Source organism: Brachycentrus maculatus, unplaced genomic scaffold (genome assembly GCF_059751285.1).
Source record: "Brachycentrus maculatus isolate JH-2025_06_01 unplaced genomic scaffold, ASM5975128v1 h1tg000475l, whole genome shotgun sequence".
Lineage (NCBI taxonomy): Eukaryota > Metazoa > Arthropoda > Insecta > Trichoptera > Brachycentridae > Brachycentrus > Brachycentrus maculatus.
The window spans coordinates 700418-717385 of NW_028281222.1; the positions used below are offsets into that span (position 1 = coordinate 700418).

A 16968-nucleotide genomic window follows, 5' to 3' on the forward strand; every position below is an offset into this window, starting at 1 on the left:
TTCCAACTCTCCTCAAAGCGTCCACATATCACGGTGCATTGCATTTCTCAAAGATAGAAGCACAATTGTACTACTACTAGGCAGAGAGGATGGAACGCCACACTCTTCTGTCCTGACATATACTCCTCGCCTCCTTCACACCCATACATCTAGTCATGCCCTCCGATTACGCAGACTTTTGACACCACCAGAATTTTATGTTCTGATTGATCTGATCGTGCCAAATCTTTTTCGGCCGTCTTCGTTCTGTCCTCCCGCATTCGCCACACATACTTTCTTAGTCATTCTCTCGTTGATTTTTGACATATAATCAAAGATGAAGAAGAATATGGAAGTCTAGGCATTTAAGTGGGCTGGTTAAGTGATCACATTACACACGTGTAACATTCACCAATTCTACCCATTATTGACAACCACACTACTCAAATTCGTGGAAGTTCTATATTTATGAACCAATTTAGAAACCCTGTTCTTGAATCACTAGAACTTCACTAGCGACATCTATTGGTTAGATGTAAAGAAGCTTTTTACTAAGCAGAAACTCTTAAATTAGTATGTGAGGTCCGAATCCTAGATTATAATCACACACATGAGAAACGCCAGAAAATACCATTTTCATTTCACGTGTAACATACGCCATTCTACCCACGATTGGCAACCACACTACTCAAATTCTGGAAGTCATTAATATATGATCCATCTTCACAACAGCCATCTATGATTGGATTTAGAAAACTTTTATTTAGCGGGGATACTTTTATTTGTACGCAAGATCCGAAGCAGGATTATTTCACATATTGGGAAACGCCTGAAAACCTTAGTTCGTGCATGTCCGGCAATCTTTAGACCGCAACCAAATTTCCGTCATTTTTAAAAAAAATAATTAAAATCATTAAAAATTATTTTAGTGTGTAAAAAAAACTTATTTTATATGTTATTTACTCTTGAATAAAGGAAAACGCATTTTCTTTAATTTATTAGAAATTTTTCATGTAAAACATGGAAAAACATGCAAAAGTGAAACATGGAGTTGGCAAAAGAAGGATGAAAGTAGACTGAATGCAGTTGAAATGCGATTTCTCAGAAAAATGTGCGACAAAACGATGTATGATAGATGTTCGAATAGTGAAATAAGGAAGGAATGCAAGGCTGAGATAAGCATTATCGATAAAATTAAGAAAGGTGTGTTGAGATGGTTTGGACATGTGGAACGAATGAGTGAGGAAAGAACGGTAAAACAAATGTATGAGGCGAATGTAATTGGAAAAAAACACCAGAGGAAGACCGAGAAAAACAAGGCACGATCAGGTATGCCAAATACTTGAAAGTGGTCAGGTTTTAGGAGTCGTAATAATCGGCGGGTATGTATGAGGAGATGCATGAACGTGGAAGAGGCGAAGAATGTTTGCAAAGACAGAGAGGTGTGGCGCTCTATTCTCTCTGCCTACCCCTGCAGAGAAGCGGCGTGATGGTTAGTTAGTTAGTTTTTTTTTTCATGCAAAAAAAAATTGGAAAACCTTTAATAAATGTGCTGAAATATTTAATTATATTTTATTTTCAATATTTTTATAGAATCCATGAATGAAAAAACGATTATGAATAAACATTTATATAAAACCACTAAAATTCTAGATAAAACTCGCCCAGTTTTCGGTAAGCAATTGATAAATAACGCATATCGCTCCGTTGCATCACTCACTAATTAAAGCTGTAATATTTTTCGTACTACAGTATTAATTTTTCATTAAAAAAATATGGCCTCGATCAAAACGGAATATCTATTTTAAGGTTATTTCTACAGTTATACCATCTTCTTCTTCATGAGCCCTCTGTCCTCCACTGCTGGATACACGCCTATCTCTATTATAAAGTCCATCTCTCCTATCAAGTACTTTTCAAAACTGACGTTTCGCCACCATCTTGGTTTTTCTCTGTCGCTCACTGTTTTATCGACAGAACACTTTTGAAATTCAAAAATAAAAGGAACACAATTCACACACATTAAAAAATAAAGTAACGTAGGTAGGTACTTATTATTTTAAGTACTTAACGGGATTTTAGCTCCTAAAATAAAGTTTTTTTTCTCTTTAAACCGAGTTATTTAGATCAATATTTTGTGAAATTAAATTGGAAATAAGCAGATATCTCGGTTATTATCCTTATATTATTGCGGAATCGGTAAAAACATGTCAGGAAGCCAGGCCAGCGCCAATCAGTCGCAGACCCATCGACGATGCTTGAATATTTCATCGTGGATTTTATATCTCTGTTTTATTTGGGAAAAAGGGTAGAGCGATGTAATAACATCGAATCGTTTGTGCGTAATGTATATTCGTTTGATCGGAAAAACAAACATCGTTTCAGGAGCAATGCGGAATTTCCGCCCGCTTTTTCGGCAAAAATTCAAACATTGACGAATATTCATAATCTAAATTTATTTATTTATTTATTGAACGGCTGAAGCCTTTAAGATAATACATGTAATACATATATACAGTATCTAATATAAAAATAAAAATATGTGACATTAATGTTACTTTACTTACTTATAACCCTTATCCACACCCAATGGTGCATAGGGCACTGCATCGAATCGACGCAGTGTTTACTTGATCAATACTTACATGAAGGCAAGGTGATCACTCTTGCGCTTCAGGAACCAGTCCAGGGTAATATTAAATAAATATTAAAGTGTAAAATCACTAATATTTATTTTCGCCCCCCCCTGGGAATCGAACCCGGGACCTCCAGAACGGTGGCCAAGCGTGCTGACACTACAGATGCGGACTTTTGCAGAATTTTAACTTAATGATGCATATTATAAAGTTTTCAACGTTTCATCAACTGGCAAAATACACTTAGTAGTTTGAAATGTCATATTTATGTTGTTTTAACCTTTCCCTTCCGGTGCTAAAGATGCGGTGTTGGGTAGTCACTACACAATAAAAAATTAGCGATTTCAAATCGGAGAAATAAACGTGGTAATATTTTTCTTTATAATTAAGTAGATATGAAATAATAATACAAACAATGTGATGCTTTGTAATTAAAGAAACTACAATAAAAGTTTATTCTTTAACAATATTTTATAATTTACATATAATATGACACTTTCACCAAACACAATATTTTTTCTTCTGACGTCTCTTGTTTTTCCCAGTGCGACGCATGCGCGACGTCTGGTGGTAGATTTGCGCGATCTGCCAGATATGTGCAATGTAATGCTTAATGAAATAGACATCAATAATGTTTCTTTTAATACGTTTAAGACAAATATTATTGACGTCTATTTGACTAGTTGATAAAGACAATTTCTATTATTTGATAAAAAAAACATGTAATGTAAGTTTATTATATCGTTATACTTTTATGTACATGACAGTTTATTTTTATTTTTAGATTACTTAAGTGAAAACCTCTTATTGGAATATAATTTTTTTAATTTTATTATTTTATGTAATTTTTGTTAAATATTCTGTTGGATTTCCAATAAATTTCCTGTCTTTACAGACTTTTATTACTAAAACACAAATAAGGCGTCATCAAAATGTATATCCCGGAAGTGACGCTCTAATTTCCGGTTTCTGTCCTTGGAAGCCTGCGTGCGAAACAGTTAACACACAAAAGGGTGGAAAAAATTAATAATTTAACTCTGGGTCGTTATAGCATAAACTGTAGCAGCGAGGTCTCCTAGAAAATGTGAAGCTAAGTTGTATCACGATTTTACTGCAAAATTACATTTAATAGCTTTCAATGTCCCTGTCACTGCCAATTTTAATAAATACTAGTTTTTAAAACCGCCACCAAGTTTCTAGAAGTGCCCCGGTGTAGGCAGTGAAAGGGAGTTGTAGTTGGTCAGTTCATTTAGAGTTCACTACACGGAGTTTTACCATCTGGCAGTCCGTTATTTTTTTTTAAATAAAAGCGATTACGACAGTTTAGCGTGATCGAATTTACGCGCAACGTGTTCACGCACCGATCAAGAGCTCCGATCCGAAGAAAGACGGCTAAAAGCACAAGCAATCATCCGTTTTATCATGCTAACCGGACTGCCAGACAGTAAAATTCCGTGTAGTGGACAAACGCCCTTAGGCGTTATATATATATATATATATATATATATATATATATATATATATATATATATATATATATATATATATATATATATATATATATATATATATTTATATTTATATTTATATTTATATATATATATATATATATATATATATATATATATATATATATATATATATATATATATATATATATATATATATATATATATATATATATATATGTATATATGTATATATGTATATATGTATATATGTATATATGTATATATGTATATATGTATATATGTATATATGTATATATGTATATATGTATATATGTATATATATATATATATATATATATATATATAAGTATATATATATATAAGTATATATATAGTTTCGTAAGAGACCCTTTTAGTAAAATTAAAGCCTTTAGTCACGCAAAGTGTTGAAGTCAGCAACAAGTTTTAACGTACAATAATTTGCTAATTCACAAAATTTACCATATTAAAATTAAGAATGGGTTATTAGATTACATTATAAAAAATAAATAGGTAATAACTTATTCAGTTGAGCGAATTAACATAAATATTTCATTGCCATTTGTGATTTTCAGAAAGAGATTTTCTTCGTCGGCCATGTTTGCTTCTAGGTATTATTTTCTTCTACTTCTAACCCTTATCCGCGCCCAATGGTGCATATGCAACTGCATCGTATTGACGCAGTGTTATCTTGATCATTAACACATGAAGGAAAGGTGACCAGACCTCCGCTTCAGGTATTCCGTGGAATTCTACCGTCCGGCACGTCAGTTAGCGTTTTAAAACGATGATTTTACGATAGAATTTACGCGCAACGTGTTCACGCACCGATCAAGAGCTCCGATCCGAAGAAAGATGGACAAAAGCACAAGCCAATCGTCGTTTTAAAAAGCTAACTGACGTGCCGGACAATAGAATTACACGGAATACCTGAAGCGGAGGTCTGATCACCTTCCCTTCATGTGTTAATGATCAAGATAACACTGCGTTAATACGATCTAGTGCCCTATGCACCATTGGGCGCGGATAAGGGTTAGAAGTAGAAGAAAAGAATACCTAGAAGCAAACATGGCCGAAGAAGAAAATCTCTTTCTGAAAATCACAAATGGCAATGAAATATTCATGTTAATTCGCTCAGCTAAATAAGTTATTACCTTTTTATTTTTTATAATGTAATCTAATAACCCATTCTTAATTTTAATATGGTAAATTTTGTGTATTAGCAAATTATTGTACGTTAAAACTTGTTGCTGACTTCAACACTTCGCGTGACTAAAGGCTTTAATTTTACTAAAAGGGTCTCTTATGAAACTAGCTATAAAACTTTTAGGGATGTGACTACTCGGTAACTGGTACTTTTTCGGTTACACTCATGGGATGGTATTCGTTACTTTTAAATCGGTTTATTATTTATTTATTGAAACTATGAAGTTTAAATAAATACATTAGTAATGAGGACATGAGTATAAATACAAATATATAAATACATGAGTAATAAGTTATATATATAACGTGGTAATATTTTTCTTTGTAAATTGGGTGTAAATAATATGTAAAGTGGGTGTATAATAATAAAATAAACAATGTGTTGCTTTGTAATTAAAGAAACGACAGTAAAAGTTTATTCTTAATTAATCTTTACAATAATTTTTATATCTATCTGATTCTGACAGTTGACAATATTATATTTGTTCTATCGGATCTCTTTTGTTTTATTCTGTGCGACGCATGCGACATCTGGTGGTAGAACTGTTTTATTTAGGTACTATTTGTAAGTACTTAATAAAATGTATAGGTAGGTACCTAGGTATTTTATTATATATATATATATATATATATATATATATATATATATATATATATATATATATATATATATATATATATATATAAAATACATGAGTACGGAAAAGAAATAATTACATTGGCGGGCTTATTGCTAAAAAGCAATATCTTCCAATTAACCAGACTAGTGATATTGATCAAAACGTTTGATACCATATATAGCTGTTTGCAATCAGAGGGTAGATAGTACTTGAACATAAAAAAAAACATAAATTACAAATTGACATTTAAAAAACATATAACATACTTTCCAGCTTAAGTTTTTCATGTCAAATTGTCAAATATATCAGTGTTATTTTCACCCTACGGACGATATATTCTTCTTCTTCTTCTTCTTCTTTTTGTAGATCCTAGGGATCTGTTTGTGCCTCCGCATGTCGCTCTTGGGATGTTGACTCCCAGCTGTCTTTCCATCTTTTGGAGGTCTGCCTGGGGGTCTGCGTTCTTCAGGGTTGCCTTGGAGGGCGACACGTGAAGTCTGTCTTTTGACATTCTGTTTATATGTTCCTTCCAGTATCGCCTTCGTTGTCGTCCCCACCTCACGACGTTTGCTAAAAATAATATTGTTTGGCAGTTATCTATATGTGGAATAGTTATTGTTTTATAAATCGCTCACTCCTTTCAAGAACGCCATAAATCAAAATACTTGATTATTCAGGAGATCGTTTTTAAAGTTTAAAAATATAATACAATGTATTAAAAATAAATATCATCCACTTATTGAACGTTTTACTATGAAACAGATCTTTTTTGGTTCAACCTGAAGGTTTTTTCTCCATTTAAAAAATATTTATTATATTTAAAAAAATAATTAAACAATACCTTTTATTCAAAATGCAAAAACAACACTTTCTACCCTGTAGCGGGTAAATATTGAGTAAAAAATATGCCTCTTTTGCTGGGATATAGTACATTTTCTGGGCATTCCGCAAACATGCATAACTGAAATTGACGAGTTTTGATATATGACGTTCAATTTCAATTCAATTTTCAATTTCAATTTATTCAATAAAAAAATAAAATATATAAGTACATAACAAACAATATTCAAGGCGTATATATTAAAAGTAAGCAAGAAGACTTAAAGGTGTAGAAGAATCCCGCTTCGGAAAACTCCTTCGGACACATGGCACAGATCAATATCCAATGTGATATTTTTCAACATAGCGGTAGCTCTTCCTATAGGCATAACGTTGTTGAAAGGAGTGAGCGAAATGAGTTCTGCAGTATTTTTATTTAACCCTTCACTGCATAGTGTATCAAATTTGTTACATGCCAAAAAGTTAGTGTTAAAACGTTCTTTAAAAATATAAACAACCATTCTTTGTTGTTACTGATTAGATACATTAATAACTCACGTATATAGTACACAATTTATCCAAAAGACGCGCTATGAACGCCAAAATAATAATTAATTTTTTTGACATCTCATCAAAGATGAAGAAGAATATGGAAGTCTGGGCATTTACGGGGCGGACGACCGTCATAGGCTGGTTTAAGTGATCACTGTGTACACGTGTAACATTTACCAATTCTGCCCATTATTGACAACCACACTACTCAAATTCTTGGAAGTTCTATATATATGAACCAAATTAGAAACCTTGTTCTTGAATCACTAGAACTTCACTAGCGAAATCTATTGGTGAGATGTAAAGGTTTTAACTAAGCAGAAACTCTTGTATTAGCATGTGAGGTCCTAATCCTGGATATCAATCACACACATCGCTCACTTCTTTCAATAACGTCATAAATAAAAAAATCGTCAATTTTCAGTTGTGCATGTTTTCGGAATGCCCAGAAAACGTACTATATCCCAGCAAAGAGGCATATTTTAAACTTAATATTTACCCGCCACAGGGCAGAAATTGTTGTTTTTGCATTTTGAAGACAATTTATTGTTTATTTATATTTTTAAATATAATAAATATTTTTCAAATGGAGAAAAAACCTTCAGGTTTTACCTAAACAGATTTGTTGTGCAGTAAAAAGTTCAATAAGTGGCTTGATATTTATTTTTAAAACATTGTATTATATTTTTTCACTTTAAAAACGTTCTCCTTAAAAATCAAATTTTTTGATTTATGACCTTCTTGAAAGGAGTGAGCGACATGAGAAACGCCAGAAAATACCATTTTCATTTTTATTATTTAAGCTTATAATTTGACCAGATAATTTATTTACAACATTTTTATCCAGATTTTGTGAACAAGTATTTGGACACACTCAAAATATTGCCAAAATAATAACTTCGCTTGTCTCTCGAAGACGAACTGTCAACGCAGTCATACAGTCATGCAAAAAAGTCGTGCAGTAAAGGGTTAATTTATTCCTTGATCTACGAAGGATATTTTTTTGTTGATATTTTTCTATAAACATGTTCAAAATTTGCATTTCAGGTTAATTTTAAATCCAAAATTCACCTTCATTGGTGTGGCATTCTAATCTCTCTGCCTACCCCTACAGGGAACCGGCGTGATGGTTACTTAGTTTTAATAAACTAATGTCAGTCCGCCTCCGTAGTGTAATGGTCAGCACGCTCGGCTACCGTTCTGGAAGTCCCGGGTTCGATTCCCAAGGGGGGTAAAATAAATATAAGTGTTTTTTTCACTGTAATATTTATTCAATATCACCATGGACTGGTACCTGAAGCGGAGGCCTGATCACCTTTCCTTCATGTGTAAACGATCAAGATAACACTGGGTTAATATGACACAGTGCCCTATGCACCATTGGGGTGCGGATAAGGGTTTTATTATTATTATTATTATTGTCAGTTACAAAGTCTTTGACACTGTCTATATAAATTATTTATATATAAAGCGTGTTTCAAAAGTTTGTTGGAAGACAGAACGGGTTTTAACATGCTTTGGGGTTTTTGTATGAACCCTCTCCAAATAAGTTTTGAGATTTCATTTCCCCCTACGGAGGCATTTCAGATGAAGCTATTTCGCAAAAGCTGACGATGCTTTTTCATTCGGCACATAGTTTTAAATTACACAACCCTTTTTTGCTGCTAGAACATATATTTTTCATATTATTTTTTGTGTGTGATTATAATCCAGGATTCGGACCTCACATTCTAATATAAGTGTTTCTGCTTAGTAAAAAGCTTCTTTACATCTCACCAATAGATGTCTCTAGTGAAGTTCTAGTGATTCAAGAACAAGGTTTCTAAATTGGTTCATATATATAGAACTTCCGAGAATTTGAGTAGTGTGGTTGTCAATTATGGGTAGAATTGGTGAATGTTACACGTGTGTAAAGTGATCACTTAAACCAACCGATGACGGTCGTCAGCCCCGTAAATGCCCAGACTTCCATATTCTTCTTCATCTTTGATGAGATGTCAAAAAATAATATGAAAATAACTCCTGTAATTGGAGATAATCCAGATTTTGTGAACAAGTATTTGGACACACTCAAAATGTTGTATATATTTTTCATTTGGCGCTCAAAGAAAAATCGTAACTTATTCGTATTCTCAAATACTGTAATTATTTGGTTTTTGTATTAATTTTTTAATCAAACACAGATTTTTTTTGAGTTTACTAAAAAAAACACATAAAAAATTAACATTGTGACAATTCGCTCACTCCTTTCAAGAACGTCATAAATCAAAAAGCGTCAATTTTCAGTTGTGCATGTCTTGGGAATGCCCAGTAAATGAACTACATCCCAGCAAAAGCGGCATATTTTTAACTAAATATTTACCCGCTACAGGGCAGAATGTGTTGCTTTTGCATTTCGAAGAAAAGGTATTGTTTAATTATTTTTTTTAATATACAAAGTATTTTTCAAATGGAGAAAAAACCTTCAGGTTTTACCTAAAATATCTGTTGCACAGCAAAAAGTTCAATAATTGGCTTGATTGGGCAACAGGTTGTTATCGAAACTAGTTGGTTAATATAAATGTGAGTGGATCAAAAAACAAAGTATTTTTATTTCTCGAAATAATATATACTAAATATTTTTCAAATGCAGAAAAAACATTCAGGTGTCACCTAAAAAGATCTGTTGCACAGTAAAAAGTTCAATAAGTGGCTTGATGTTTATTTTAATACATTTTATTATATTTTTAAACTTCAAAACGATCTTCCGAAAAATCAAGTTTTTAGATATATAACGTTGTTAAAAGGAGTGAGTGATGTATTAAAATCTTCCTTTGTGTTTTGTAAATTGCCTACATCCAGGCGCAAGGTAATGCTAACATCCATGCTTGGGATATTGCCTATATCCAGGCGTATCAGCAGTGGAATAAAAAGGATAGTACATATTCTTTTTTCTTTTTCTTTAAACCCTTATTAGCACCCAATGGTGCATAGGGCACTGCATTGTATAAACGCAGTGTTATCTTGATCGTTAACACATGAAGGAAATGTGATCAGCCCTCCGCTTCAGGTACTAGTGCAGGGTACTCTAATATTGAATAAATATTAGAGTGAAAAAAATACTTATATTTATTTGACCCTCCCTGGGAATCGAATCCGGGACCACCAGGACGGTAGCTGACCTTGCTGACCATTATAATACGGATACGGATAAAATACATATATAGCCTATTAATAAAAAAAACTAACTAACTAACCATCACGCCGCTTCTCCGCAGGGGTAGGCAGAAAATAGAGCGCCACACCACTCTGTCCTTGCAAACATTCTTCGCCTATTAATATAATAATAATAATAATAATAACTCTTTATTCCGGCTTGACTAAGTGGTGGGTGCAATACTTAGTCAGCCATATATGTTTTACAACATTTTTTTTATAAAATGAAATTAAAAATAATAAAAAAATATGAATGTGAAAGAAAAAAAATATATAATAATAATAAATCCATAATATGTATTATTTGAGTCCGCCTCCGCAGTGTAATGTTTGGCACGCTCGGCTACCGTTCTGGAGGTCCCGGGTTCGATTCCCAAGGGGGGTAAAATAAATATAAGTGATAAAATAAAATAAAAGAAAAAGAAGCAGAGGAAGACCGAGAAAAACATGGCACGATCAGGTATGCCAAATACTTGAAAGTGGTCAGGTTAGGAGTCGTAACAATCGGCGGGTATGTATGAGGAGATGCATGAACGTGGAAGAGGCGAAGAATGTTTGCAAGGACAGAGTGGTGTGGCGCTCTATTCTCTCTGCCTACCCCTGCGGGGAAGCGGCGTGATGGTTAGTTAGTTAAATAAAATAAAAAATAAGTATAATAATAAGATATAATAAAATAATAAAATAAAAAATATATTAGTGATTTTTTCACTGTCATATTTATTTAATACTACCCTGGACTGGTACCTGAAGCAGAGGGCTGATCACCTTTCCTTCATGTGTAAGCGGTCAAGATAACACTGCGTTTATATGACGCAGTGCCCTATGCACCATTGGGGTGCGGATAAGGGTTTATCATTATTATTATGTATTATTTATTAATAACATATTATGTATATAGCCTTTTAATATAATATCCACAATACGGCAGTCCAAATTTAAAACACAGTAAGGGACATTTTTTTAGTAGTACGTTTTTTTTGCATTTTTGGACTAAGTAGAGTCTACTTAGTCCAAAAATGCAAAAAAAAACGTACTACAAAAACATGTCCCTTACTGTGTTTTAAATTTGGACAGCCGTATAGTATTGCTACGAAAGCACTATGTGGTTCCTCACGTTGTAAAACAGCACAAAAATCATTTGATTGCTTTAAATCCCTTCATAAATTTCATTTTCATATTGGCCATGGCCGGAGAATTATCGGAATCAAATATTGCCTTGAGTTTTCTGAAAATATCACTAAGTGCTGGCAAAGCGCAAAAAGGGTCGTACGTTTGCTAAGAATCATAAAAAAAACGGAACAGTGATTTAACACATTTTTATTATATTGCAAGATTTAACAGTCACTTTCTAATGAACTTAATACGTCCTCAATAAATTCAATTCTCAAATATGTAAGTCGACATGTTTTAGACCTTTGGAGAGTCAGCGCTTTGATTTTATTATTTTTTTAGTTAAAAATACGTTTTATTTTCAACTAAAAATAGCCTCCGTAGTGTAACGGTCAGCACGCTCGGCTAACGTTCTGGAGGTCCCGGGTTCGATTCCCAAGGGGGGTAAAATAAATAGGAGTGATTTTTTTCACTGTCATATTTATTCAATATTACCCTGGACTGGTACCTGAAGCGGAGGGCTGATCACCTTTCCTTCATGTGTAAACGATCAAGATTTATATATGTATATACGACGGAGGTTAGAAGTCAAACAAAAATTTTGAACAAGGGCAATTTTTTGTGTTTAAATTAAGTTTAAAAAGATAAAAAAAAAAAACCGTATGCATAAAGAACTCCAAAAAGGCTTAGTGGGTCTCTGCAAAAAAATGTTAATAATGTTTAGGAATTTTGAAATTAACGTATTTATATGTTTATATATCGTAGTCATACAGGAGAAAGTGACCAAGTGCATTTCTTACAAAAACGTGATCATTGACTATTTGACATCTTACTAGCTTAATATTGCCCTGAAAACATCCCAAAGGATTTTAAACTTGGAAGTATAATATATTGACTTGGTAAAAATGACTAACTGCATTGATGTTTATTTTGTTGCCAAGCAAAAGTGACTTAAATGGCCCTCCTGAACATTTTACCTTTTATTAGTTGGTCACTTTCTCCTGTACGACTACGATATCATCAATCAGCCTACGACGGGCCATAAGCCCTGCAAACACCCAGACTTCCATATTCTTCTTCATCTATGGAGAGACATAAAAAATTAATCGTATTTTTGTTTGTTTCAGAGACGCTTCATCCGACGACATGAGGGGAACTTCCTAAAAAAAGTGCAATTAAAAAAATTAAACGATAGACAAAATGAATTCTTGCGTCCGAAAAAAGTGATTGTCTATTGCAATATTTTATAAAATTCTGAACACAGTGTCAAAGTTTGAATTGGTGACATAAAGCTTCGAGATGGCGGAGGCAGAGGGAGGCTCGGAGCAAGATGACGTCTCATTCTTACGAACGGTAAGCTTTTAGGGCTTTTTTAAAAATAGTAAAAAAAAAAAAAAAAATATATATATATATATATATATATATATATATATATATATATATATATATATATATATATATATATATATATATATATATATATATATAAATGTATATTTTTATATGTATATGTATTATAAGAATTTTAAAAAATATATTCCATTACTTTGTGGTAAAACATGATTAAATTTGATAAGATATTAAGGTTGATTATAGTTTATATTAGCAATTTTAATTATTTTTCTGATATTAATTGTATTCTTGCCAGTGCGTTTTTGTTATCTAACCTAACCTTAAATAAAATGTATACCCACACACAGGCCATGCCTTTGTGGGATCTTTTTTAGTTTACATAAAAAAATCTAAATTTATATATATCTATGTTTATCTAAAATTAAATTATTTTTGTGTGTTATTGTGAAACAAAAATTAGAATCTTAACATATGAAAATTTTAGGAAGTGGCACTCAAAAAACTGGTCTAAGTGGTAGATTTTCGGAAAATTCATAAAAGTGAAAATATCTCGAAAGTTAAGGCACTTTTACGCAGGTTATATTTTCATTTTTTGGTGAGTCATGACGTGACTTAACACCCCTTAAAAGAAATATGGGACACGCTGTAGATATATGGACACATTCTCACGAGTGATATTCAACGTCATGTCGACATGTCAACATATGAATATAATCCAAGGTACCATTCCTTTTGAGAAGAGTTAGGTCATGGCTCACCATAAAATGAAAATATGACCTCAGTAAAAGTGCCATAGTTTTCCAGATATTCACACTTTTATGAATTTCCCGATCATCTACGCCTTATATCAGTTTTTTGAGTGCCACATTTTCAATTTTTCATATTTCGCTCGCTCCTTTCAAGAACGTCATAAATCAAAAATCGTCAATTTTCAGTTGTGCATGTTTTCTGAATGCCCAAAAAATATACTATATCCCAGCAAAAGAGGCATATTTTTAACTTAATATTTACCCGCTACAGGGCAGAAAGTGTTGTTTTTGCATTTTGAAGAAAAAGTCTTGTTTGACCATTGTTTTTAAATATACTTAATATTTTTCAAATGGAGAAAAAACCTTCAGGTTTTACCTAAAAAGATCTGTTGCACAGTAAAAAGTTCAATAAGTGGCTTGATATTTATTTTTAATACATTGTGTCGTATTTTTAAACCTTAAAAACGTTCTCCTGAAAAATCAAGTTTTTGGATTTATGACGTTCTTGAAAGGAGTGAGCGATATGGTTGCTGTTACATAAGGGATGCAAGATCCCTCGACTTCTTCTTCTTGGTGTAGGCCTTGTGGTCTGTTTTTAAGAGGGACTAGCCTCCTGCGATGTCGATTCCCAGCTGTCGATCATCTACCTTGGGGTTGGCCGTACAGTACAATGTGGGGGAGTCTGGATGGTTCCATTCTCCTCAAGAGGTCGACTATTTGCAATTCCAGTACACTTTGATTATAATTTTAGACCCTTACTATTTGGTGGCTAGACAAGTGGCTTGATATTTATTTTTAATACATTGTATTATATTTTTAAACTTTAAAAACGTTCTGCTGAAAAATCATGTTTTTTGATTTATGACGTTCTTGAAAGGATTGAGCGATTTTAGGATTCTAATATTGGTTTCATAATACTGAATAAGTATTCTATTAATTACAGTCCAAACTATTACTAATATTGGCTTGCCTTGGCGGAAAAAAATATTTTGATGCCCGATCAATGATTTTAAAATAAATCTTTAGGTAACTTTGACTGGAAAAAAACTATATGGCGCTAACCTGGCAAGTTATTTTAAAAAGTCGTTCAATTTATTTAATTTTTAAAATAGTAAAATATTTTTCTTTGTTTTAATTTGGAAAAAAAGATATGGTTTTTTTAATCCAAAATTAGCTAATTTATTTTTTACAACATTTTGAGTGTGTCCAAATACTTATTCACAAAATCTGGATTATCTCCAATTACAGGAGTTATTTTCATATTATTTTTTGACATCTCATCAAAGATGAAGAAGAATATGGAAGTCTGGGCATTTACGGGGTTCGTATATATAGAACTTCCAAGAATTTGAGTAGTGTGGTTGTCAATAATGGGTAGAATTGGTGAATGTTACACATGTGTAAAGTGATCACTTAATCCAGCCTATGACGGTCGTCAGCCCCGTAAATGCCCAGACTTCCATATTCTTCTTCATCTTCGATGAGATGTCAAAAAATAATTAGCTAATTTTATAATTATTTTATTTATTAAGAATTCCGATGTAAACAATTGTTTTGGTTTAGTGAAGTGAAAAATGGCTATTGTTAATTAAATTTTATTGTGTCTTATTGTGAAACTTAAATTAGAATATTATTTTTTGACATCTCATCAAAGATGAAGAAGTCTGGGCATTTACGGGGCTTACGACCGTCATAGGCAGGTTTGAGTGATCACTTTACACACGTGTAACATTCACCAATTCTACCCATTATTGACAACCACACTACTCAAATTCTTGGAAGTTCTATATTTAGAAACCTTGTTCATGAATCACTAGAACTTCACTAGAGACATCTATTGGTGAGATGTAAAGAAGCTTTTTATTAAGCAGAAACTCTTATGGTCGTAAGCCCCGTAAATGCCCAGACTTCCATATTCTTCTTCATCTTTGATGAGATGTAAAAATAATATGAAAATAACTCCTGTAATTGGAGATAATCCAGATTTTGTGAACAAGTATTTGGACACACTCAAAATGTTGTAATTAAATTAGAATCCTAAAATATAAAAATTTGAAGAAGTGATACTCAAAAACTGATCTAAGGGTAGATTTTCGGAAAATTCATAAAAGTGGAAATATCTGGAAAACTAAGGCACTTTTACTGAGGTCGTATTTTCATTTTTTGGTGAGTGGTCTTGAGGTGATCCATATACAATACCGCCCGATGCTGGTATAATAATTACTAAATAAGTAAGTAGACCATAGATAATGACGAGCTGATGATAATGTATGCACCATAATACACTATACAGGCATTGTCTGCGGAATGTGTACAATGCGAAGACGAAAAGACACTAGTATACGTATCAGCTAGACAAAGCACCCGATTATGTATTGTTGAAGCCGGCTCATAATACAATGTGGATGTTTGAATCGGTGCCAAAAACCCACGCGGGAGACCACCGCTTCCGAAACGTTTCGACTTTAAAAAATATATATATTTAAAGCATTTAAAATACACGAATACATGTCCACCTCCGTAGTGTAATGGTCAGCACGCTCGGCTACCGTTCTGGAGGTCCTGGGTTCGATTCCCAGGGGGGGGGTAAAATAAATATAAGCGATTTTTTTCACTGTAATATTTATTTAATATTACCCTGGACTGGTACCTGAAGCGGAGGGCTGATCACCTTTCCTTCGTGTGTAAACGATCAAGATAACCCTGCGTTTATATGACTCAGTGCCCTATGCACCATTGGGGTGCGATAAGGGTTTAAAAAAAAATATGATAGAAAATGTGTATAGTTTATAATAAATGAATAAGGTTTATCCCTTAACACAATACAATAGGCACAATGGATTCAATATCTCATATCAATCAATATTTGTCACATAGCTCCTTTATTGGTCTTTTCTTCTTGTCAAATTTTCTAAACAAGACACCACTAAACCTGCACAACAATCCATTCACTCCTGTATGAAAATTTACATTAATTTTTATTATTATTTTTAAATCGACGGTTGTTACGTCAGCCCAATTTTTTTTTAAATTAAAAAGAGGTTTGAGTAGCGCTGGAATTATTTTCAATGGGTGAAAAATGATACTTTAGGAATACCTGATATCTTTCTGAACTAATTTGTTTATTTCGAATAATAGATAAAAATACCATTTTTAAGATATGTATATAGCATATCAAAGTGGCTCATCTGGGTCGAAACCATCTATTTTATTGTTTTATACAAAGGAGATGGAAGTCTTAGCATTTCAAGGCCTACGG

At 32.7% G+C, this 16968-nt stretch overlaps 1 protein-coding gene across 1 annotated transcript in view; it reads left to right on the plus strand.

Moving 5' to 3' along the window:
* The window catches only part of RyR (Ryanodine receptor), a 240618-nt gene that overhangs the window by 13100 nt on the left and 210550 nt on the right, over nucleotides 1-16968 (plus strand). Inside the window, exon 3 of the mRNA XM_088272014.1 lies at nucleotides 12735-12960. Coding sequence (XP_088128140.1) covers nucleotides 12907-12960 — 54 coding nt within the window. The 5' untranslated portion in view covers nucleotides 12735-12906. The remainder of the gene's footprint in view (nucleotides 1-12734; nucleotides 12961-16968) is intronic.